The sequence below is a fragment of the Falco punctatus genome, assembly GCF_963210335.1.
Source record: "Falco punctatus genome assembly, chromosome: 4".
Taxonomy (NCBI): domain Eukaryota; kingdom Metazoa; phylum Chordata; class Aves; order Falconiformes; family Falconidae; genus Falco; species Falco punctatus.
This window is the reverse complement of record NC_137583.1, coordinates 20299990-20326010: the sequence shown is the minus strand read 5'-3', so window position 1 is coordinate 20326010 and position 26021 is coordinate 20299990. Positions and strand designations below refer to the sequence as shown.

Below are 26021 nucleotides of genomic sequence, written 5' to 3'. Positions count from 1 at the left end.
CTCTGTAAATAAACAAAAATAGAAGAACTACCATGGGGAGTGTGGAGAGCTGGACTCAAACATCTTTACTATGCTTGGGTCCTAACTGTTCCCAAACTGATCCCAAAAATCGTGTACTTCACCCTATGGCAGTTGATTGCTATAGCCATACCATGAGGGATACATGGCTGTTTTAGTAATCATTTCAAAGCGCCTTTCTTCCAAGAAGACAGGAAGGTTCTGTCCTGTGAACTGATAACATGACAGTCATGCTTGCAGTACTGCCCTACATCTGCCATCAATTACTCTGCAGTTAGCTTAGTGGGATGTGCGTCAGTAGCAAGTCTTAAAACTGTCTGCAAAAGCTAAACAAAGCTTAACAAAGTTAAACATTTGAAAAGATGCCCAGTCACTGTCACCGATAACCAAGCTCAGCTGTGTGTCCGAGCATGAGGCATCTTGAAACAGAACTGAAAGTCCGAGCAGACACAACTGAGTGTTACAGCTCCTTCAGGTCGGAGGGCCTGAGTAATGCACACAAGTACAGGCTTTGGGACTGGGCTCTACTATTAGTTCTTTAGCCTTGGTTGTTGCACCTTTGCAATCTTCGTTTAAAAGTAGCTATCTGCTTCTCACTGGTTGTTTTCAGTGCCTGAATTACTGAGTAAATGCCACGATATTGTGGGATTTGTAACATCTTGCAAATATTTTGGCCAAAATGAAGATTCAGTAATTCAGATACAAAGTCTGTTCTCCCTGCAGCACAGGTGTATGGCGTAAATGGTTTATTTATAGTCCATATAAAATGGGATGCAGGATCAACCTTAGATAATGAACCTAGAAATACTTGTTTGCATCACCAGTGTTCAAAACCTGAGGACCATAGACAGTGAAGTGGGAATTAGTTCAGACCACCAACCGAATCCTAAATTTTTATTCTAGCCTAGGGAGTTAATGCAAATAGACCTCAATAGGCTATCAAGGACTAAGGCATATTTCACATTTTCTGGTCAAGATAGTATTATTTTGAAAAATAATGAAAACAGAATCTCTCTCACCAGGGTTTGATGAAGGAAGATGCCAGCTCTGGGAAGCAGTTTGCTAAGGCTGTGGCATTGATGACGTTAGCCCTGCCCTGCACAAATTACATTTATATCAGTCACAGAGATAATCTCTGATAGAGTGTGGTGTGGTCATAATATAAACTAAGCAGAAGCATCTGAATTTCTAAACTCTTTGATACTTTCTTCAGGTTCTCATGGGACACGTGTGCTCCCCAGAGCCTGACGTGAAGGCGTTTGAAGTCTACAGAAATCTTTCTGTTGACTTCATACAGCTTTGGACTTGGCTTCTAAGGCTGTGGGTGTAGAAATGTGCTTGATCTCTGGATCAATGTCATCAGCTTTCCTTGCCTTTTAAGGACAAGTTTTCTTTTTAGAGAAACACGGTACGATATGAAACAGCCAGGGACAGAATAAACTTCCTCCCCCGTTACTTCAATACAGCTTGGAAACCTGTTGCTTTGAAGCAATACTTTGTTTTTTGGCATCTTTGCTATGTTTTAAGGATCCTGATTGCTCCAAGATTTTAATGATGTTCCCCAGATCCTGATCCAGGCCCACCCAGCCCGGTCCCACAGGACAGTGATGCTCAGTCAGCTGGAACGAATTTCCGCAGCCACTGACCTGAGATAAATCAAACCAGTAGCCTTGAGATAAAACACCTTTTTCAGTTCCCAGCCCACAATCAATACATGGTTTTAATTCTGTTATATTTAACATGTGAGACTTCCCGGGTGGTTAGCAGAACTCGCTTGTATGAGAAGCAGAACTCCTCAAAATGATATTTGTGGAATCAGCCCTCTTGCGCACTAAATGATAGGTGGCACACACATTCCTATGTATGGGAAAAATAGTTTATGTATCTCATGTTCATGGCTGCAATATAGTTAGTAAAAAAATATACCAAATTTCACTTTAAATGTCCTAAATATGCTATTTTTTTAAACATAATTTAAAAATGTGCTTAGGTATAAACATTTTATTGTAATAATGTATCAGTCAGTTTACAAAACAAGCTGGTTGAGGGCTAATCCAGTACACACAGAAGTTAATGTAAATACTTGATTTCAATAAAGCAAATATTTGACTTTGAGATGTGCTGTATTAACATGCAAGTTTTAGAACATCAAATATATTTTTAGATTAAATCTATTTAAAATGCATACATTAAAATATTTTAATGCTAAACTTAAAATTCTAATTCTGAGGAGCTAGAGGTAATTGCTACATTACACTTTATTAATTACAGTACCTTGATTTGCATTACTGGTGTTTTTTATAACAATGCCATTATTCCAGATCTGATTTTATGTGGGTACCAGCTTGCCTCTGGAGCAGCACAGGTGTGTGTATTGACAAGGCTGTTACTTCCTTGAAGATTCAGGTTGCTTTCTGCCTTCTTCAGCTTTCCATTCTACCCATTGTTCATAATTTTAATCTTCATAATAAAGGTATTTTTTATGGGATGGGATAAGGAGGACAGAAAATAACCTTTTATTGACCAGTAGCAGTAAAATTTGAAGTGGATGCTTTCACTTTAAAAAGGAATTACTCCTTTCCTTTGTGGCAAAGCAGTAACAGCTCACATAAAGCTGCTCCCTCCTGATGGCGAGAACTCTAATTGCATATATTTGCATGGAGTTGAGCATGTACATGTGCAAGGTTTGATGGAGGTAAACAAGAACTCTAATCAAGTGGTGTACAAGTATAAATCAATTAATCAGTTCAAAACTGTGATTTTAACCTTATGGTCTTTGGTTTAGTAATGCTAAATTTTGAATTCAAGCCTTAGATGTACATCTTCATTTATCCTCCTGGAGCAGTAGGCATGTGTGCTGCAGCTTTATAGAGGATTAAGAGCCATCTTGTTTATCTTATAGCTCGTTTCACAGCTTGCTGCCTTTGTACCTGAAGATTCATTTTTGAGGGTTTTTTTGCCCTTTCCATTCACTTAAGAAAAATTTCTTTATATAATTAAAAAAAAAAAAGAGGGGTGGGGGGCTTGGAATGGTTATACCCCATGCTGATTGCTTTTGCTTAATGGCCTGTTTTCTGAGCTTTAAAAAAACACAACTTTGAGCAAAATAGCAGCATTTGCTATATGCTTAGGACTGGAAGAAAATTATAGGCCTGAGCCAATTTAATGTAGCCATCTTTTCTTTTGATTCATTTCTGAAAAAGAAGCAGGGGACTATATTTACCACTGCCAATAACATTTGATTTATTATTTATTATATGTCATGGTATGTGGCGACTTAAATTTTCATTCCAGCTTTAACAGGAGAAGAGTTATGATATATTTTTTTTTTCATTGCAATAATAATGGTTGATGTGTTGGAAAACCTCCCTGTGTTGTATAACACTTTCTAAATAGCTGAATACTTTTTGATAAATATTTGTTAAATCATTTTATTTCTTTTTTTGTTTTTACTTCATTAGTCATTCAGGATCAAGTTCATTGCCTATCTCTCTTTTAATGCCAATTAAAAGGTGGTGGTAATATGAAATGAAAGAAAAGGCTGCTTTATTTTTGGAACCTACATGTAGAGGTAGAGGTTATATTTTCTTTCTGGAAATTTCTGGCCCACGTTCTCCAATACCAGGCAAACTGAGCTTGGCAGAAGTCCAAAGAGGAAAGGGCAAATACGGGTTACAGCTACCTGGAAAGTCCTCTCGGATCTCACTGACAGTACAGAACAGGGCAGTACAAACAAGCTGCTTCCACACCACTCGAACGCACCCTCAGACTCATTTTTCTGTCTAGATTAGCTCAAATTAATTTTCCATTTCAGCACTTTATAAATAAGTAGATATCTGTAGTGATCCACAGACCAAATGTATTTATTTAATAGCTATCCAGGGTAATTTTTAAAGAAATGCTGGATTTCATTTAGCAGTAAGTGAAGCTTTCAAAACAGGTGTCTTACACACATAGTGGTTTGCCCAGTTTGGATGTTCTTGGGAAGCTCAGGCTTTGAACAAAGATGGTAGGAAAACAGGTGGATGAATTTGACTGAATTTTCAACATTATTTCAAAAATTAACTTACGTTAAATGCTTAATGTTTTGGTCCTGAATGAGGAAAAGAGGCAGCTCTCCTGGGTGTCTGAGGAAGCAGGTGGAACTAGAAAATCACAGAACCTCAGGCAGAGGACGAGTGTGGAGCCCATGAGGAGAACCTGGGATTTAGACTGACTATAAAGGAAGCGTTTCTCCTATTTGAAAGGAGGATGCAGGGGGTGACCTGTTACTCATCTCTAGCCCTCAGGCTGCTGGCTCTACCACTAAATTAGACCTCTTAAAGTAAATGTGTTTAATGTTAGATACTAGCTAGGGTGTTGGTTTTGTTGTTGGTTGGTTTGGCGGGGGGGTGGGAGCTTTTTAAAATTTTCAGTCTTGAAACTCCTCTAAACCTCAGTACTTACAACCTACCAATCATGCCACAATATATGTATTTTTATTAGACTTGCTATTGAACGCTAGTCTAATACCTTTGCTGTCTTTATGATGAGATTGTTTCCAGCTACTGTTAATTTATTTTACACAGCCCATGATGTAATCGTTAAGCAGTTGTAATGAAGATTGAAGGTTTAATAATGCCAAGTGTTACAAATTTCTATTTAATCATTCCTAAATCGATTAGTTACTTTCACCCAAATGCCGCACCATTGAAACAGAGAGAGCTAAAGATACAAACCACTGTGGCCAGTGTTTGATAAATGTTATTTTGGTGCAGTGGTAATTGAGTTATTGAATTTACTCATCTTCCAAATGATGTTTGCATTGTCTCAGCCATATGTGTTTAGGGCCAGGGGAAGGTCATTAGGAGCTTCAGACCGGGGGCATGTTTGGGTTAAAGTGATTTTGAACAGTCAGTGTTGAGGTTAGTCAATTAAAAGAAATAGTGCAGAGAGATTGCTACAGAAGGGCATGTTATAGGCTGGTCAGTAGGGAGGTCCCAAAGGCCTGTTTAAAATAAAGATTCTGTAAGTAAATGTCTACTCCTAGCTCCAGGCTCTTTAGCCACTGACAGATTGCTGTGTAAGATGTGCTTCACTTAAAACAGGTTTCAGCTATAAACAAATTTCACGCTTTTTGGCTACATATAAGACAGGTAAAACATTACATGATAATAGCTTTTGTATATATAAACGCACCTTTAAATGAGCTTTCTTAAGGGAAGATCAGAGCTGCAGGTGAGACGTACCCAGGCTGCTTAGGGCACAGCAGACTCCGCAGCTCTGTGCTTGGTGGCAGGGGACACCCTGGGCTGCTTTGGCAGCTCATCCTTAGCACACGTGTCTCGGCACTGCTGAGCCCTGCACAAAGATCAGCTCCATATTCAGGGGATTATTAATCTGAGATGATTAAGATGTTGCAGAGACACATTTCAATAGATAATATTATATCTATATCCTGGGCACAGAGCTTGCAAGTGCTCTATTTTGCTAAGGAGTGTCATTTCTGTTTAAGATGGCGTGGTGATGACTGCATCTCTGTGGTGATCAGCTTCCCCTGAAATGGGTGGGAAGATTTCCCTCATAATTAAAAGAGCACATCTACATGATGAAGTACTGGTTCCAGCAGAGTTCAAATACCCAACCCATGATTGCTGTCTGCATTTCAAATTAAAACCAAAAGATGTTTGTCATTTTTCAGGTATTTATTGATAATTAGACTGCTAGAACCAGGTAAGGGTAAGAAGCAGCCCTCCATGTTTCTGTGTTCTCACATTAATTGTAAAGATTTCCAGGGGACCTGATATCCTCACCTACTCTGAACAGAGTTACAGGGAAGAGCAAAGTCTCTCATGATATGAAAAATGGGCCCACTTTATTTTTAATACTTGACTAGTTGCTGTATATAGAGAGCATTTTTTAGTTCCAAAGCACTGGAGAGAGCCTCATGTTCTCTAATATTTCTATTGTGCAATTCCTTAAAAAGCTGTTCTTTTATAAATACACTGTTTTGTATTTGATTTCTGTCCTCTAAACGCTATTTAAATCAAAAGCAATAATTTCTAATCCTGCAAAATGCCCAAAGCTTAAATCAATAAACTTTTGATGAATACATAACCTGAGGACATTCTGTTTGGCTGATAAATGATAATAGTGGGAGTGCCTGGCAGCTTTTGTGGTTAAACCTTTGCTTTTATACAATTAAATGGCCAACTCATTCAAACATTGGACACAGTCTTAATGATAATTGCACAAGGAGTCGGAGAGCTTACTGGGGACAAGTGAAACAAAGACCTTTCTCTTGATGCCTGTAAACAATCAGCTGGAAAGCCAGGGTGGTCGGGCTCTGCGTGCCGGTTCCCTGGGGGCCTCAGGACACTGTGCCCAGGTCCTGAGAAACTTTTTGGGTCACCACACACGTTGTGTCTGAAGTATCCCCTCTGCTTGCCTGCCCCGCAGCCATCCTCTGCCACCTCACCACTTTTGCTGCTGCCAGAGCCTCTGCCCTGGGCCGTGATGTCTCCAGCTGACCTGCGGCCAGGCAAGCGTTCCTGTGGCACAGCAGCACTCCTGTCTCAGGGGGACACACAAAACAGGCCAGGACACATCTGTACCCAGCAGTACCGTAATGATAGTGGAACCCTCCACAGTCATTCGTGGTCAGTTTACATCATTTTATGAGATTTGAGCCCAGTAAAAGGACTATATGATCCCTGTAATAATATACAGACCGTAGAATTGCCAAGTGAAAGCATTACGCATTACCCATGAACGTATCTCAGTCATGCATTAATACAAAACCCCCATCCCTCCACTGTCCATTCCCTCCAGCCCTCCCTATAATTTTCTTCATCTCCAACAAAGCCACCCCAAAGTATTTGCAGTTTCTGTCTCCCCAGTCTACCCTGTTCTAGAAACTGCACCTCTAATAAATCAAACCTGTTTTATAGATTGCACAGTTGGAAAAGGAGAGGTGTCACTGCAGGCAGAATGGTATTCTGTCCTGTAGTTTGTAGCTTAGTCATTTGTAGCCTCCGCAGTTGCTCTACCATATGCCAAATTTGTAAAATCTTGTTCACATTTTTTCTCCCTTCACCAGAGAACAGCTCTTTAGGGGAGAAACATGGAGCTGACAATTACATTGCTTCCCGCTGTGAATAAACTGTAGGACATCCCTAGCCATCAGGCTTTACAGGGAGACTTAAGAAGTATCTTTAGCCTTTCTTCCCTGTGTTGATGAAGTTACAAAGTGAGGCGCAAGCAGTTTGACTGTAAGATTAGAAATAGGCGAGGAAAAATGATCCTGTTCTAATATACTGTGGCTCCTTTATGTTGACTACTGCATCACTCAGCCAGAAAGTATGGGGAAAAAAGGGGGGGGGGGAGAAAATCAAACGCTATTTATTTTTATCTTTAATGATCACTGGCAAAATAAACTGAGCATTTACAGATTCTGGCACATATGAGATTGTGTGTTTATTTTCTGTATTATTCTAGCCACAGTGTCACCCAGGACCACATCTCACATGACAAAGAGCAACTAAAGGAAAATGTGTCCAGGCTATGCCCCTGCCAAACTGAATCATGACCCATCTTTTGGCAGCCTCATGCATGAATCCCTCCCCTTGGGGAACACCAGGCAGTAGCTGATTTGCCAGCTGACATGATACATACATTTTTTCGTGCATGTGTGTCATGTTAGTGACATTACGCACTCGTTGAAAACAGAGCTTGTATCTCAGTATAATGCACTATTTTTAATGTTGCTTAGACATTGAGAGATTATCAGTAAGGTCCAAGGAGAGAGGCAGCATCTCTCATAGGGTGTTTGCTTTGTTCCAAGTCAAAATTCATAGCCATTTGATTTTAAAAGACACTGTACAATATATACAGATATAAGTGTATTAAATTGCCTAGTTTGAATATAAACAGCTGTGGGTATAGCAGCTGAGAGCACCTGGGGAGTTATATACTACAGACATAGGATTTTCCATGCAATTTATTCAATTAAAGTGTGAAAAGTGTCTAAAAGAGTTATTTGAAGGGCTTTTGTTCTGCACAGTTTCTGCCTCCCACTCCTTTCTTTTGTACCAAAGTCCCAGAACACAACTCAGAAAGGGAATAATGAAGTAAGAAGGATCTAGCAAGGACACGCAGCTACACAGCAAAGCAAGCTTGGCAACATCACTTCCAGTATTTCTGGTTCATAGAGGAGATTTGACTCACTGTCCTGTATATTTAGCATAAAGCTGTTCATGAGAATTAAACTTCTTTATACTTCCTCCATAGGAAATATTTTCTTTATTTCAAATAAAGTCATATCATTAGCTAAAGGAACATTGCAATGACTTAGAGACCAAAGCACAATACACATAGTGAAGAACTTTATGCAGAATCACATCTAATCTATGTAAATATGCATTTAATTCATCTGGATGTAGCTACAGCTCAGCTTGTTCCAGCTGCCTGATCAGCTTGGCAATTGCATTCATACAATGCCTGAACTGTGATCTTGCTGCCTCAATACTCAAATTTTCTGGCATTTTAGGCACTGTGGGACTGACCTCCAGATACTGCTTCAGAGGGCTGTGTGTCCTCCTATCCTGCATCCTGTCTGCCAGGTGTGTGGATGTCTTAAGGCGTCTTAGATGACACTGAGTATCTCTGTCTACAGTTCTGCAAATGAACCCTACCCTTACAGACTGACACTGAAATTGCTGACTACTTCCACTCTGGAGAAAACACAGAACATGGCATTTACTTGAGAAAGTCATACGGCATGGAAATGAAGGCAAGGGAACAGACCCTCCACATTTTCATCTTGAGAACGTAGCTCAGTTGACACTGTAAGTCCTTTCTTTCTGCAGACCATGTCTGTTTTATCCACTGAAGATCATACTGTGAACTTTTCCCTTATTTAAAGGCCATCTCAGATCACCATTCTGTTCCACCTTTACACAACAGTACTTGCAGAAACCAGACCTGTTGTACAGTATTCTTCTAGGTGTCCTATTTCTCTCCTTGCTAAAGAATAACTGTAGCACAGAATTACACAAGTACCACAATTAAATACATATTCAGAGAATGATAATATATTCTCAAAGTTATAATTGGCCGTTGCAGTCATTAAAGTCCAGTATAATTCCTTAACATAATCCACCCCTTTTTAAATTAAACGTAGTTGGTATTAAATAGTAAGAAAGATTCAGTAACTAGCTGGGATCATCCTGTGAACATGAAAACTCCTACTGGTGATTAAGGATAATGTTTACCATTAAAAATCCCAAGCCACAGTACTTCAGTACTCAAAAGTATTATTATTTGAAAATTGTGCAATTGTTCCAGAGTAACCTTTTGTCCCACTAATACAGTGTCTGGGTCTATGCCTCCTGTGGTTACACCGTGAGATGTTAATTTTACCAGAATCCTAATACCCAAAGTGAAAGTACAGAGTAGATACAATGGATAAATACCAGAAGGTAAAACATGAGTGTGCCAGGTACTATATTCATGAAACCCACCATCCTTGCAATGTCCAGAAAATAATCAGAAAAAAATGCTAGAATTGCAGACAAGACTGCTTTGCTGGAATGGTATTTTTCATTTGCATCAAGTCTGTAACTGCTTGGTGCTATATATTCTATACAGCTAGAGAGATAAAGAACTGCTCTGTACTCCCTAGCAGGCTGCTAGTGCTTTCAAGAGGCAGGAATACCTATGCTGTGCGTTCATTCCTCCAGCTGCTCTTTATATGAGGAAAGATTTCCCATGCTTGCTGTTTTGCTTTGATGATGTGTATTTTCCATGTCTCAACAAATACTTCTATAACGGCTCATAGCCTTTCTGCAGTGTAGCTGCCTCAACAGTGACATGATTCCTGATCATTTAACAAAGTTACAAGCAGCAGTGTGAGTACTCGCGATAGTCAGCAGACTCAGGGAGGGGCACTGGGTTATTTCAGAGTTGTGACACGTGATAGAAGGGGTAGAAATGTTTCTTTTTGTCAAGAGAAGTTCATTTCTACAGTTGCTGATGGTATAGATCAGGACTTCCCAGGATAAACTTCTCAAAGTTGAACAATTTTTCAGAGCCAACACGTAATTCAAAGACATTTAGTACAAGCAGTTGTTCAATTTATCATATATTGGAGTGCCAACATTTTTAATAAAATTAACAAATAGGCACTTCCTAGCAAGCAGGGTGAAATTACTTTTTTTTTTTTGTAATTAGACTTCAGACAATGTTATATTATGTAGCTGAGGAAAAGGAACTTTGCCTTAAATTTCAAAGTGGTGAATCTCAGTTTAATTCTGCTAATGGCAGTTAACACAGATGGCTAAAAAGAGTAATTATCTTCTTTAGCTTTCTGCCACCTGCCACAAATGAACTGTTTTCTTTAATTGCTCAGAATTACTCTTAATCACACAAAACAGATACTTAAATCCTAGTCACATACTGCAACTCAAGAGCAAGTTTTTTACCCTAAGCCTGCAACTTAAGAAATTACCGCCCTGACCAAGATCACAATGCCAGCTGTGTGCTGTGATGGTTAAAAAGATTAATCCTTTCTCTTCCAGGTAGGAGCAAAGTTTGCAGGCTATCATAAAAGTCCTGTAGTCTGATCCAAGTAATTACCAGAGCAACCAAAAGGCTACATCCGCAGTAGCAGGAAAAAAATTCACGCAATTTCTTCCTGCTGATACACTTTCTCCAACAAATGGTCATTTTTAAAAGCCACAGAATCAGATAGAGTTATCTTAAAAATTACTTACTGAGGAACTTCAAGATGTAATGTTAACTACACCTGAACTGATGAGTCAAAGCTTTTTTGATTCTTGGAGATATGTTAACAGATACAATAATTCCATTTCCTTTGGGGCATAATTTTGAATTTAAATCAACGTTAGGCATTTAAAAATCCCAACATGACACCCTTTGGATGTTTCTAGCTACATTATATTTTATAACAGCAATTCTTGCCTCCCACCATTCAGAGATGGAAGACCAGTAAGTCTTCTCTTTCTTCCTTTACTGTTCTTAATGTCTGAACTAAAACCCAACAAATTCCAGTTCTGCAGAAGAACTCAGAAGCCATCTCTAATTCTTCCTACTGAATTGCTACATTAAAATGAAAAAGCACTAATAAAAATCCTGAGTTTTACATAGATCTCTGTGCTTAAGAAAAAAGAAAAGGCACCAAACTCACTGTTCCAAATCACAAAGTTGGTAATTCTCCATCACCATTTCCCCCAGATTTGTTAGAGAAAGTTCCCAACAGAATTTATACACAAGGTGGTAAGAGGATAATTAAGGTGGACACCTCTTAATAAGAACTCTTTAAATGGAAACCAAAACCAAGCAGTTTCACTTGTCAGTATAAAATGATCTACAGTGGAATTGATCGGTACTGTATGTATCACACCTTTCCAAGAACACACATTGCGTTTAAAGAACTATTCCATTATTTTGAAATTAGATAAAGTCATGCATAATACAGTTTAACATCTTCTTGTTGTTAGAGCTTTGTATTTTTAAATGTGTGTGGCAGAGGGGAAGGAAATCACCTAGAAGCACAGATCTGGAAAACCACTTTAAGCAGCTTGTATGTATTGACCAATCTAAGGATAAACAGAAACCTAAAATATGAAATTAGCACTGACTTGAGAAACTCCACAGAAAAATATTTCTGAACTTGATTGTTGCAGAAATTCATTAGCTCTGACACTGTTGTTGTATATACAGGACTTTGTGCTGTGCTCCAACTTAGGGAGAGTTTCTATTTCATAAATTCCTTTAACTAGTCTGACTGCCGCTTCTAAGGGAGCCTCAGCTGTACAAAATGTCTGTGAGTAGGTGTGAGAAAGAAAGGGTCTGATTGCATCATTGCCCCTGTGTATTTATAACCACAGCAGGGAAACTTAGTCTAATAATAGTGTTTACCTTTGTTACTTGGTAAATAACAAACTGTTATTGGATAATTACAGTAAAGGTCAAGATCCACTTGCTTTTTTTTTTTTCCTCTTTAAGAAACATGCGTACTCTGTGTGTAGCTTCAGTGAAAAAGTACTTTTCATAAAGTAATGTAGTGCAGCAAACATTTGAATGTATCAGAGCTTATGACATTGACTTAATTTAATGGTAAAAGATAAGAATTTTTCAGCGGCGCTTGCTCAGGTATCCATATTACCATCCGGCTCCAGCTTTCATATGGGACTTAGAGCAATAATAATAAGGATTCATAAAATGTAACTATTTTCATATAAATATTGTCCAAGTGACAATAGATTTTTATAATCGGCTCCAGCAGTGGCCAGCGAATACTCTCTGCTGGCGTGTTGTTGCTGGGAGTGCACACTGCGGCAGGAAATGAAAACAACTTTCAGGAGGAGGAAAGATTAAATGCAATCAATCCATCACTGTATGATAAGTAACGGGCTTTCAGAGTTTTAATGGACTAAATAGTGTAATGTGTTTGGTTTGGTAACCACAGAGTTTAATCAAGTATTTTTAAATTTTTAAACAGGAAATGGCCTTTTCTCCAAAGGATATACACATTTGCAGTGCATAAATCAGATACTGAGTCCCAGGATCCTGATCCCATGGTCTTTACCATGCAATTAACTTTAACTCTTTTTCTGAAGTAACTCCCGGTCATTCTGGTAGTGTAACATGATGTGATGAGTTGTTACTGTTGTTTTTCCATCATTCTGGTCCATTCCAGCTCTTGCTTAATGCTGTTCCTCTAACCCAATTTTCAGGCTGTGGATTAGCCACACAGCCCATCCCGGGGTGAGCTGCAGGTAACGGAGTGCTAGCTGAGCCAGTTGCCACCCAGACCTCCTGCACAGTGTTCCCTGGCAGATGGAACACCACCATCTCAGCTGGCACTGCAAACAGCACTCTGCAGTCTCAGCTGGCCTCACCTCTCATTTCTAACCCTTTCCCCAAGTACAACCATGTTTAGTTTAAGCCCAGCCTGCACGGTGCTGCACCCCACCGCTCTGCATGGGTATCCCCAGCCACGGCTGCTGGTCAGAGGAGTGGGAAGGCTCACGATTAGAGTACTGAGCACAGTATGGGGTTTATTTAACACTGTACAAATGTCAGATTTTAGACAGGATAGCATGTAGCTATGACAGCTGTCTTTTAAATTATGCAGAAGAACAAGCTGAAGACAAATACAACCGAGCAGTGGCTTGTTAAAGGCATCTACTGAATACAGCAATGTTTATTCCTTCAGAAAACCCACAGTGTCATTTCACAATAAAATCAGGTAAAATCATAGGTGCGTGTATTTTCTAATGTGCTTGCTAGATATCATGATATAAATACGTATTACCGACGTAAAATATGCACAAGCACTCACACACACATCTCTGTCTTCTGAGATTAGTGATAACTTAGCCTTTGCCAAAATGAGACGGAAAATTTACAGAATATATATAGCTAATATACCCACTCACAGACTACTTTTGAAAAATCTAATTCATAAATTATACATCAAGTTAGCAACTATACATGCATGCATCGACAGGATATTATTATGATGAAGGCGGCTATCTTTTCAAAACATAGGGGACACATTAAAACACTACTGAATGACAAGCAGAACTGGGAGCCTTTCAGCAGAGCTTAATCAGAGACTCTTCTTGGAAACTAAAAAGAGGAGTGCAGGGAATCCCATTCTCTCCAAAGAATCAGATGCCTCTGAATGTGTGTACAAATCCCCTAGTTCACGAGCAGAGAATACCCACAGACTATTGGCCCTGCTACCCCCTGGCAAAAGAAATATTTTCAGTATTAAAGCTTGAATTTAGGAAAGTCTTGTTATCCAAAGTCAGGGGTTTTCCCCTTTCTAATTCAAAACAAATTTAAATTAAAGTTACAGTAAGGAAGAAAATAGGAGTGCAGAGATAGCAGGTTTGAAACGCTTTCAGTAAACACTGAAACTAAATGGAAAATGTCTGAAACATCAATGTTCCCATGTAAGTTATGGGAAAGGTTCTCTGAAGCATGCATTAATTCCGGAAGACATACTAGATTCAAGGAAGTGTTCATGAATGTACCTGTGATACTGTATGGAAAAATACTGGAAAATGCTAAAAAAGGTGAAGTTGTCTTCATCTCCTTTAAAGCAGATTTCAAGTAGAGGTTGTTCCACTTTAACATTCTCAGATGAAGAATTGCTGTAAAACTGTACACAAACAAGATACTACTCTACTAAAATGCTTGACTGAAATGCAAAATAAGCCAGGAAACTACTGGAGAAGAAGTCTAGCTCTGAATGCAGCAGTCAGTACTGTGATTCCAGATTCTTGTTTTGCTAATGATATACCAACATACGTAGAGACACGTAGACAGCTTTCACAATAAAAATTATAAACCGCTTGAATAGATTTAATGTAAATGATAGCAGGGAAACAGATGCACATTAATATCCCAAAAAAATCTTGAGAATTAAATGCTTTTTTAAAGAACAGGATATGCATTAAAAAACTGTACCCATCAATGGAAGTGTTTGAGCTAATAAAACTGTATTTTAGATTGGAACCTTCTTTCATAGCTTTTGGGTGTTTTTTTTCATTCTTACTGGCATTTGTTTTCTATTCATCTGCTTTCTTAGTACTGTCTTGTGTGGTATCATACCATCATGACCAAAGTGACAGACTTTTGTCTCTGCTGGATTAATCACTGTGTTCTTTGATCCATAACATATGCTCCTAGTAGACATTTAGCGTCAACATATTCAAGATTTGTGGTCTGGCAGTTCGATGCCTGATATTAACCTAGCTGATAGGCAGTTTAGAGTATTTAATTTTTTAATTTTTTTCCTTGAGCCTGCCTTTCATCCGTAATAGAGCTTAAACAACAGAATAAATTATGTGATGTTAAATATTTGGGTTGATATCTTTGCTTGGAGATTAATTTTCTTTACTGGGTGAGAAAGCACCGAGAGGCTCACGCAGACAAATACCAGATCTCTATAGGCACAGTGTGTACATTTTTGCACACACCTTAGGCACAGGGTTTGTGTATTCATGGTCAGGGAAGCCTGTCCACACGGAAGAGGACATGAGCTCCACACGACCACTTCGGAGGTCTAGGGGGCTTGCCCAGGACCTTGCTCCACTGACACTGCTCTAGGGCCATGGACAGGCACTACGGCCAATGGAAAAGCCCCCGGGGCAGTTAGTTAAGGTACCAAAAACTGACCTGCTGTGACTTAGGCTTGAGAGGACTTTGTGGTAAGAACCCAAACCCAGTCTGCTGGGGTGGTCCCGGCAGCCGGTGGGGGATGCAGGAGAGCTGTGGTAGTCCAGAGCATCAGGAGGAGCCAGGCTCCTCCTTGCAGCACTTCCCAGCGAGCACCCGCTCCTTGCCCTACCTGTTCCCAGGGGACAAGGACCTACGAGGGGCTGTGGAAGCAGGTGGTTGATATAGAGCTTTATTTCCTCTGGGTGCTGTGTGAAATTGTTCAAAAGTTAGATCAAAGGAACTGGTAAAGGGCAGGGTAAAGAACAGGAGGATTAGGGTGGTAACCCAAGACATTTTTCCTTTCGCGTATCAATTAATGAGATTCAAAGTATTTAATTATTTTTTCATTGAGAGGTATAGCACACGATTTATGGCTCAGCTACTCCTTTACTGATTGTACTGCTATAAAGTGCTGCATAATATATTGCTTTCTACTATGTCATGCACAGATAGAAACAGCAAGTGTAAAGTGGGATTAACTGCCCTCAAAATAGTCTGGGCTTGAAATTACTTATACAAGACTGATGTCAAAACTTCCTTTGACTTCTGAGGGTACTGAATTACCTCCTCATCCCATCTTCTACCACACACAGGCACATCCCTGTCCATGGCAGGCCTGCACTGGGCCCCAAAATAGTATGTGTAATACAGAGGAGAGAGGATTTTTTTTTTCCAGGCGTTGTCCTGCCATAAAGAATTAAACAGAAAATGAATGGAGAAACCAAATGTCAGCTGCTCCCTTAGACTTCAAGGTTCAGGAAACTGCTTAGTGGGAGTGGGAAAAGACTGGCACGCTGAAATATTAAGAGAATAATTGTATTACGAGAAGATTATGGAAGATTATTTTCCTTGCGGGCCCCAGATTTCTGCAAAAACAATCTGAATTGCATCCTACAAGGCAAAATGAATTCACCTATTCCTCTAAATGACAAGGGTTTATTAACTGCATATTCATTTGGTGTGCGCAAAATTAAACATGGGCTCATATTACAAAACGTTACACGCATCTTTCTTTCGACAACATGGAGTTCAATGTGATTAACAATGTAGTAGCTCGTAGTAAGAAGAAAAATAATTGTTTTTTCAATATACAACCCCCATAATAATTCAGAAATCAATATGCATCCTCAGAGAATTTCCCCAGCAGAGGTTTGTAGGAAGCAGGGTGGCCTGCCTTCATTTCCCTATGAATGTGAAGCTGTTGCAGCCCTGGCTAGCCTGGCGCTTTTTTTTTTTTTTTTTTTTTTTTTTAATGTTTAACTATAACCACTGGGACTGGAATCATAGCTTCTGGTGGCCTAGTATGAATATTAATAAGACACTGGGCCATGGAGTTCCTTGCTGATTTTGACAGTTTAAAGGATCAGTTAGTTAATTAGAAGATGACATGGCACATCGCATCCCTTGGCTCCATCCTGCCTTCTGTCTCCTCTTTTCATTTTCTTTTTTGACATGTTAGATTACATCATTACTTGTAGTTTCACTTGTTAGCCACACCATGAAATGAGAATATTTTAAGCTGTAATTATTGTGATTTCTCTCCTAAGAACAGGAAACTCAAAGAAAGCATACAGAAACTTGAACTTCAAAGACTTAGGAATACATGGTTGGTTGTTTATAACCTTCTAACTACCGCCAATAAACAGAAAAAGATTTTAAGTAGCACAGAAAATGGTGTTGATCATCATACTGGCAACCCATCTAGTATTTTAAGTAGGCACCCCCATCATCTGTGTTTTATCTGTGAGTTACTTAATATTTTCATAGGTGTATTTCTTAGAAATCTAGAGTCTCTTCCCTTCAGCCATGAACTGATTGTGCCTCTAGACATGTACACACAATCCAGTACATTCACTGCATTGTACTAGCCTAAAAAAAGTATGTGTTTTCTATTATCATCATAGTCAGAACAGACAAAAATAATTTGAACAGAAAGCATGGTAGTATGCAGCAGCCCTCTCATTTGAGGGGACAGCAAAGGATAACAAAGGACAGCAGATAAGAGATTTCACGGAAACATTAACTCATTTCTCAGCTACACTAGATATCCTAAAATAAGACAAGCCACAACCCAAAATATAAATTTTTTTAAAAAAATAACCTGCAAAGCTACAGTCATACTATAAATCATAAAAACTTCCAAGTTTTGCATCCCAATGTCATACTTCAGTTAGCCACTGGGACAAAAATTCTGGACACGTAATAAGACTTTAGAAGAACCACAACCACTTATTTTGTGTATTACGAGATAATCTCATTAATTAATATTTGTCTTCTAATTTACATTCTGTCTGTAAAATTCTTATCAAGGACATTGGTCTATTTCTGCAGAGAAATGCAGAGAAACACGTGCGTCTGTCTTTGTCAATAGGCTTGCCAGCCTGCAAACAGAAGAGTCTGCGGGAAAATCGGAATGCAGTTTATGCATTGTGGAAAGCCTGCAGCTCTAGGGCTTCCTTGGAAATGACAAGATTAGTGGGCGAATGTATCTTCCAATAGGACCAATCATTTCTGGGTTATTATTAGTATTCATCACTGTGTCTGATTGCCTGTGTACTTTCATATTTATTTTATCAAATGTTTATATTCGTGTATTCATTTCAATACTGCTTAATCAATACTGGTTATCAGAATACGTATTTTGAGAGAAGAAATTGCAGAGGAAGTGTTATCTACACAATAACTCTATGCAGTTAGCCGATACAATAACCTATGTAGATAATTTATTTTTTTTCATTAAGGTAAACATGTAACGTCCCATTGATTCACAGGGCTTCACAGAAATACAGGGCTAATAACAGGTGGAAATTGCTTCTATTGCCATTGAAGATAAAGCTCGGTAATGTTACCTATAGAAGGAACAAAGTTGGGAGTTGTGTGCCCTCCAACAGCAGACTTTACTCTTTGAGCTAGACTGAACCATGTTAAGCATGAAAAGTCTCCTTGTTGTATCAGAGAAGGGATTAACGCCTTAAGAGTGTCTTTTATCAAATCAATGTTATTGTAACAGTATTGATTTCATAATGAAACAAGAAATGAACCAGCATCTCTGCGATTTCATAGGCTGGTCAGATAATATTGTAAAGAGGATAAATGGAAACCAAGTACAATGCTATATTGTTGGTGTATGTCATACACTAAATAGAAAACCGTGCACTAGAGCACTCAGTAGGACCTTAGCTGTCTTCTGTATACTTCTGTAGTTTCAAGATTCTGTCTTGGTTGGCACTGGGAAAGCACAGGCACAGCCTGTCTCGGGGATTGGAAACCAGTCGGAGTCCCCACTTGCCTCTGTTACTTTTTTCTCTTACCCCATATGTCTAATCTATTTTGACTGTACTTTTGCTGAAGCAAAGATGACTGCTGCTTCACATAACTGGCAGAGTCCTGTCCGCAGTGGAATTAATCACACAGACCAGTTCTGGAGCTAATGCCAATCTCCTTCAGTGGAAATGCATCTTTCTCAATTTCAAAGACAGAAATGGACTTACCTTTCCTTTGTTCCTACAAGACTTAAATCCTGTTTCATTCAAGGTCTGCCAGTCTTCTGCGTCTTTTCTGCATAGAAGCTCTAGCCAAGGATTAGCAATCAGATTCCCCATTGTCCACCTGAACCTAGAAACAGACACAAAGGCAAACATATAAGCAATTTTTTTTTTCATTGTGACTGCCATTTACCATTAATACTTAACATTCCCACATATCCTTTTCACCAGATGGTTAATATAAAACCTAATGAACCATAGATGGCATTCCTGTTTTGCTTTGTTTCAAATTAAGTGTGGAGCAGTAAAAACTGAGAATATCTTTTCAAATACAAATGGCTTACAATTCATAATATGAATACAGAAGCTAAAATACAAAAGTAAGTGAAGACTGTGATCCTTAGCAGGTCTTGGCAGTTTCTGGCCATATATTATTAAGCATTATTCAGCTGACCCTAAGGGGAGTTCATCTGGAGACATTAAGGTCAAAGAGTAGAAGCATTTGGACACAGTCAAATGGATTTTACACATTTGTATCTTTCTGACATTACTGTTTTGCTTCAGCAAACTGCCTAATATCAGATATATCCTACTGGGTACCGTTCTAAATCACTTCAATTTTCTTTGTCCCTGGGCTACAGTTATATGATCAGGATCCAAAGCTATCACAGTATATGATATACTATTTTACTTGCTCGTTTGTATTAGAATGAACTTTATTAGCTTTTGGGCACATGTCTATCGGTTTTAAAGATTAAGTATTATGTCAATAGTTTTTATGCAGCATTCAAGTACACTGAATCATTTTGCTTGCTCTGAGATTATTAAAGGTGTATTAACACTTTTACAGAAAACATTTTTATTTTAAAATGAATCATCACTCAGTGCAGTCTGTGCTTACCAATGCTATCCTTCTGAAGTGATATTTCACAGCAAAATCAAAATGGGGATAGATGTTCTGTAAGTAATTTTAGATTTGAGAGCACGTGAACCTTAGAAACACAACTATATAATGTAACATTTGAGTCCACACACTTTCATTATCCACTTTCTTCCTTTAAATAGTCTTAATTTTCTATTTTATATTCTTGTAACTGCTAACAATAACCACAGCACTTTTACCATGTAAAAACTGACAATTTGTGCAAGCTTAGATTTGTCATTCTTCTTAAACAGAAACTATCTAGTTAAATAACCCGTAAAAAATTAGAGATGAGCTTGACTGTTCCAGTATCGAAACCGGGAAATCAAAGATGCTTTTTTGCGAGGAAACTGAGGTTTCAGCTAACATGCAAGAAGCTTTTAGAGCACAAATCCAGCCTGTAATCAGATTTCCTCGTTTCCTTGCCAGTCTTCTGTACTTCTGGTTTTGTGGTTTATAGTGGCTGACTATATTGTGTCACAAATGGGAAAACGGACAAGGATAGCATGTCAGGGGTTTGAGCTAAAGAACAACTATTTAAAGTCGCTTGGGCATTGCTAGGCTTGAAGTATCACGGCTGGCTGATGTTGATTTTGGAGCTGGTTTATGATTAGGTGAAAGAGCACTCCCTTCTTGATTAGTTCATTCTCTGTCCTCGGTAGCTAAATCCCTGTTTCACCCGCCTTCATCACAGTGTCACCACTGTAAATCCAGTGTGTACATCCTCTGGTTCAGGGATCGCCTTTTGTCTTAATCTTTGACCAAGACCTCTTGGCACTGCTGTAATAGACACCCAAAGGGGCAGCTCATAGTAGGAGGAGTTTCATAGTCCATAGGTCAGCTCTTAGCATCCTAATTCTCCCCATCAGAAGGTCTCAGTGGCATATTAAACAGTTATTTACCCTATTCTGACCTCATCATTTCTGCTTCATGAAAGACTGAGTTAACACAATAGAGTTCTCGTATCTACTGGCCTTGTAGTGCTTACAGTGATGTAGCTTTAATGTTCCTCTAATATGACTGTCTTTCTCAAGCGGCATATATTAAAGAGATATTAGACTCCTTAAAGAGCTTAGAGGACAAAACCGTTCCTTCAATGATTTAACAATAAGTATCATTTCATTTAAGTTACTTCTGAGAATTGGAACTCTTTCAGAGATGCTAAGTGGAGCAAATAAGGATCTTAAGACTTCAAGATTAACTGATGGGAATAGAGCCAACGTTCTACATTTGCTTTCACATCCTCTCTTGTGGTATGTTTTAGTTTAAATATTTTGGCTCCAGTCTTGAAGCTTCCAAGGCATAGGCAGATTGCTATGCCCACATGCAAAAAAAAAAAAAAAAAAAAAGGCCCAGAACTGAGAACATTTTGCTGTTATATTTAGAGTATGTATTTAATTGTTATGCCTGCACAATGCCATGGAAAATCCTGGTTTGCTTTCACATATTCAACAAAGGACTTTTTAGAAGGGTATTTTTAAAGTAGATCCACACTAATTAAATGTATTACTAAGAATCCAACACTTCACAGCTATCAGTGGATTGTAGTATTGAAAATTTGCAAATAAACACAGGGAAACAAAACTCAGATCTGAACACATACTCAACAGAGGCACTCAAGCTTTAACAGAGGTAACCCAATGCCTATAATTAAAAAACACCCAAACATGCTTTGAAAAATTCTAGATGCATAAAGTACAGTTGGGTAGCACAGTTTTCTTTTACACTGCTCTATGCAATAATGTGTACAGTTTCCTGATTTATGTTTATATAACACACAAATGCAAGAATTATTTATAAAGTCACAGCTGTTCTCTTTCCTAGCCTTTGTTTCTCCCAAATCTTAAATATTTGTAAAAACAAGAACAGTAATTAAAGTATTGATACATTAAGCAAACATTTCCCTAATCACACTGCTTAAATACGAATCATTTGTTTAAACAGAACTTGCTAAGTATATGTACAAAAATATAATGTTAAATAGTTACTACATACTGGGAAAGCCAACTTGCATTTAAAGAAACAAAATAAACAATGCCAAACCATTACTAATGTTGCAGTCAGCCACTCAAACATTAGGAACTCCCAGAACCAAGCGCAACGGTTTGGTGTTTGCCCAGATCTGTGAAGTAGCTATGTGCCATCTGCTCCTCACACAAAGGACATGAGTTTATTCTTGCTGGTGGGAACTGCTGTCTAAGAGCCAACACTTGGCAGCATAAGTCCTTACCCTTGAAAAGCTGGCAAAGAGCACTTTTTAGCCTTTGAGTTCCCTAATAATGTTCCCCTCCAGGGTGCAGGTCCCTCATGAGTGCTTTATTTCCCTCTTTATTCTGATTCACCATCCCATGCAGACAGGCAGGACACCCCAAGTGCATTGGTCTCTTGCGGATTCCCCTTACCTGCCAACACCTGACATGCTTAATTGTAAAATAAATCAAACATTTAAATAGTGAAATTTATACTAGGCTTGTAGTTACAGGCTGAGAGATTGTAGCTGCAACTAAGACAAATACAAAAAGCAAAACCTGCCTGTGATCTGTGGCAGGATTCCCTCCTTACCATCACCCACCGTCTGCCCAGGACATCCAGCTTCCCGGAGACGAGAGCAGCACCCTGTCCTTTGTGGTGGCCCATGCAGTATGGCTGCTTTCCACCTTCTGTTCCTCGGGAACTAGCTTTTGGACACAAAAGCGAATGCCTGATAGTCGAGCCAGGTATCTTGGTAAAAGGGATTTTGCAGACTTGGTCACATATAATCAGTTAGGGAGCAAGTAATCTAGATAAATGCTAATGAAAGCTCTTGCTGGCACCTTGTGTATTCAAAGGCTATTTACTATTGTTCCTAGTCAGTTGGCTCACTAGCTTCCCATTCAGTCTGGATTGCTCAGATTCAGCTGGGACCACTATAATATTCACATTACACGTGATATAAGCCATCCACTACGCATACGTTTTGTTAAGCTCATTATCTGTGGCGCACTGGTGAGACCACACATGACACACTGTTAATGCAGATGACAGATCCCATAACAAGCTGCCTGACCTGGACAAACCAAAGGAAGCCAGTTTACCTCCACCACGACAAGTATTCCTGTAACACCCCGGGCTTACCTTGGTACATATGTTATAAAGCAAGCATAATCAGGCAATTAGCATCCATCCCGTCCCAGACAGCTCAGGTGGCTTTTTCTGGCTGCCTGAGTCCAGCAGTGAGGAGCACTGAGAAGATCTCTTTGTTCTTGAACCTCACAAAGAACAATTAGGAAACGGAACTGGCCTCACCAGACCTTCTGGTGTCACCCACCAAACTCATTAATTATGGAAGCAGTCTCATAAGAATTAAACTGAAAACTTGCTGAGAACATGCAAACTGCAACAGCTCTAAAAGCTGACCAAATTTAGCAGATTTCACAAGAACAACGCAAACTGTCCCTGTGCCAAACTTCAAATTCTTGTTTCAAATTATGTTGATACTAAAATCTCCTCAAAGAAAACATATCCAGAATTTCTTAACATGGGCAAGCAATGTATTTTTTTTTCTGTAATCTTACTTTAGAAGTTACTGAAACACTTCAGCTCAAGTATACCATTAAAAGCAAAAATCAGCATTGGACAATGCCTAGAACACAAGTTTACAGCCCAGAAGTTTAAAGCTTGGCAAAGTACTGTAAAAGCTAGTCTATATGAACATGAGGCAGTGCTACCATTTCTGTCTATGAGATGAATAGAAAAATATAAATTAGATCTCAATAATGGAAAACATCTCCGTTGAGATAAGCGCTGGCCTGACTATCAGGCTAGCTTATTTACCAGAGCAACAGTGCAACAAAGCCAACTGCACCACTAAGCCACACTGTTTGCTGCTGAGCAACGTGCTTCGGCTTTGTTAGCTGAAGAATCTGAAGCATCACATTTATGGGATCCCTCCATGCTCAGATCAAAACAACAGTCTTCTGCAGGACTTACTCTCCTGGCCCAATTTACAGATTATCTTTTTGAATCAGATGAAACATTATCTCACATAATCTATCATGTAGGAAAATAACAAATAGGTGCATTTCCGTTGAAACTGGAAATGATATATCCCACATGTTTCTGTTTTATTTCTAATCAGATCCAGCTGTGTGCTATTTCTAGAAAAACAATTCCTGAGTGAACTCAGCCACCTGAACTGAACAATAACCTTTAAATAGCAACCAGTATTTAAGAAGAAACTTAATTGCATGAAAAAAGCAAAACATAGGCAGCATTTCTAAAAGTTTTACCTTAAGTCGCTTAAGCTGTAATTATTTTTTTTACAATTTCACTATGGGGTTTTGTTGTTGTTGTTTTGGTTTGGTTTTTTACTTTATTCAGTATCATCATCATCTTTTCCGCTTTTAGAGAACACTAGTTCCCTCATGCAAGGACTTTCCAGTTGTTCAATATCCACAGCCCCTGGCTGTCAACCAGCTTTGGAAAAGCCCGTATAATGTGGTTGGCATATCTAACCAGGGATAGCCTGAATTGTTCTTCAGCTTAGAGGGCCACCAGTAAGATCTGGGGTACCTCTGTCTTGCTCTAACCTTCCAAGTTTTACCACCATTGTAGCAGTAATCTTATCGAGGAAACATCACAGTCACAGCGCAGGGATGGAGCCCCTACCTGCTTTCAGATATTTGGCAAGAATTTGAAGAGGTCTCCTTCCTTTCTTTTCCTGTAGGTAGGTAGGTTGGTTTTGCTGGCAAAACTCAGTCTCAGAGTTAAGGAACCCCTTCTTGTCATAGTCTCTATTTACTAAAGTTTAGTACTAAAAAGTAAGGACAGCAGTAGCTGATGATCTTAATGCAAATTGTGAGTTGGCACAGTTGTAGCGGCAGCTGGGTATGTACGAGATACCTATGTACAGCGTTTGGACATAAAAGCTGTAGATGATCCTTGCACAACATTTCCACTGTCATCCACAGAAACTCACTAAGCAAATAGTCAGGAACCAGTTAGGTAACCACAGCACAAGATCCAGGCCCTCTGCCATGCAATGCCTAGATTGGAATTGTACCCTTGGTCTCATTCCTAGCTGTTCTCTTCTTTAAAGCAGGATGAATTGAAATAATGATTATAAAAATACACACCTTCTGAATGCTTAAACAATTGGAAAAGATATGGTTAATTCAAACTCATAACAAGGTAGTGTTTCCTACAGACTAGAAAATATCCATAAAGCTTATGACTTATAAGTACTTTTCTACTTCATTGGGCAGTTCGCTGATATTTTATCTCTACATCTGTGGCACAGGTTCAGTGTGGATCTAGGCACTCCAATACTGAATAGTCATAAATGCCATATTTATTTTATTGTATACCTTCTTATAATCTGGTAAAGTTTATATTTTTAATATAACAAATAATATGTGAACCTGTTGTTTACACTCTTCAAATACAATGAGAGTCAGTAACGTAGAGACCCATTATTCACTTGGTGTAAATACTAGTTTAAAGGTAATCTATTAATACTAATCCAAGGCACTCTTTTTTTGTAGCTCCCTAAATCCACATACATTCATATATATCTCTTTTGCTTTGTAGCCAGGTCCTCAGGCTGCACGTAGGCTTTCAGGGACAGAGATTGCCTTTCTCTGTTGTGTTTGTTAAATGCCCAGTGCAGTCATCTTCTGCTGTAAAAGGTGGCTTTCAGATGCCACCTCAGTACGAGGGGAAAATAAATGCTGCTAAGCATATTCAACTTCGCCACAGCCACCACCGAGTTTTGTGCCATCCCATTCATTTCATTGTGACTTACATTTAAACTGTACTTGTAGCCTGCTTAAATATGCTAAGAATTATCCTGAGGGACCGTAGTAAAATGTAGTCATGTTTATTTGTAATTGCTACAAAATGGTTTACAAAATTGTTAGTGTCTTTTATTATGCTTGCTACTGAAGCACTTGCCTGTTAATTAGAGAAATTTCAGCTGTCATAGCTGGCAATTATAGCTTCTGTATCACTGTCTGGTATGAATAGTCAATGAGAGCTGATTAATATGCATGAGTAGCAGTATATAGCGTGTGCATTGGAGCACAGTGCCGCAGCCAGAGCGGCAGAGGGAGTGCTGTGTACTGCCAGGGAAGGAGGGAGAGCTCAAAAGAAAAAAGCACAGTTGCTCTGCAGCACCCTGTGCGATACCACCGCGAGCTGTTCAGCCGACTCACCTAGGGGTTTCAAGGATATCTGCATGCATGCATGCTCGGTAACAGAGATTTCTGTGGCTGCTCTGGTGAATAAGGAAGATTATTTCTGCCACTTATTTAAACATGGGATGCAGTTTGTGCACTCTACAGAAGCAAGAAGAACAGTACAAGTTACTGTATGAAGTTTGTCAG

At 39.0% G+C, this 26021-nt stretch overlaps 1 protein-coding gene across 2 annotated transcripts in view; it reads left to right on the top strand.

The window, feature by feature from the left end:
* Positions 1–26021, top strand: part of PDZRN3 (PDZ domain containing ring finger 3) — a 147583-nt gene that overhangs the window by 88056 nt on the left and 33506 nt on the right. The window contains exon 1 of one of the 2 annotated variants that reach the window (XM_080385500.1): positions 1–26021. This exon is cut by the window's left edge and continues 33518 nt beyond it. The exons of the other annotated variant lie outside the window; for it this stretch is intronic. Coding sequence (XP_080241626.1) covers positions 25953–26021 — 69 coding nt within the window. The 5' untranslated portion in view covers positions 1–25952. 2 annotated transcript variants of the gene reach the window in all.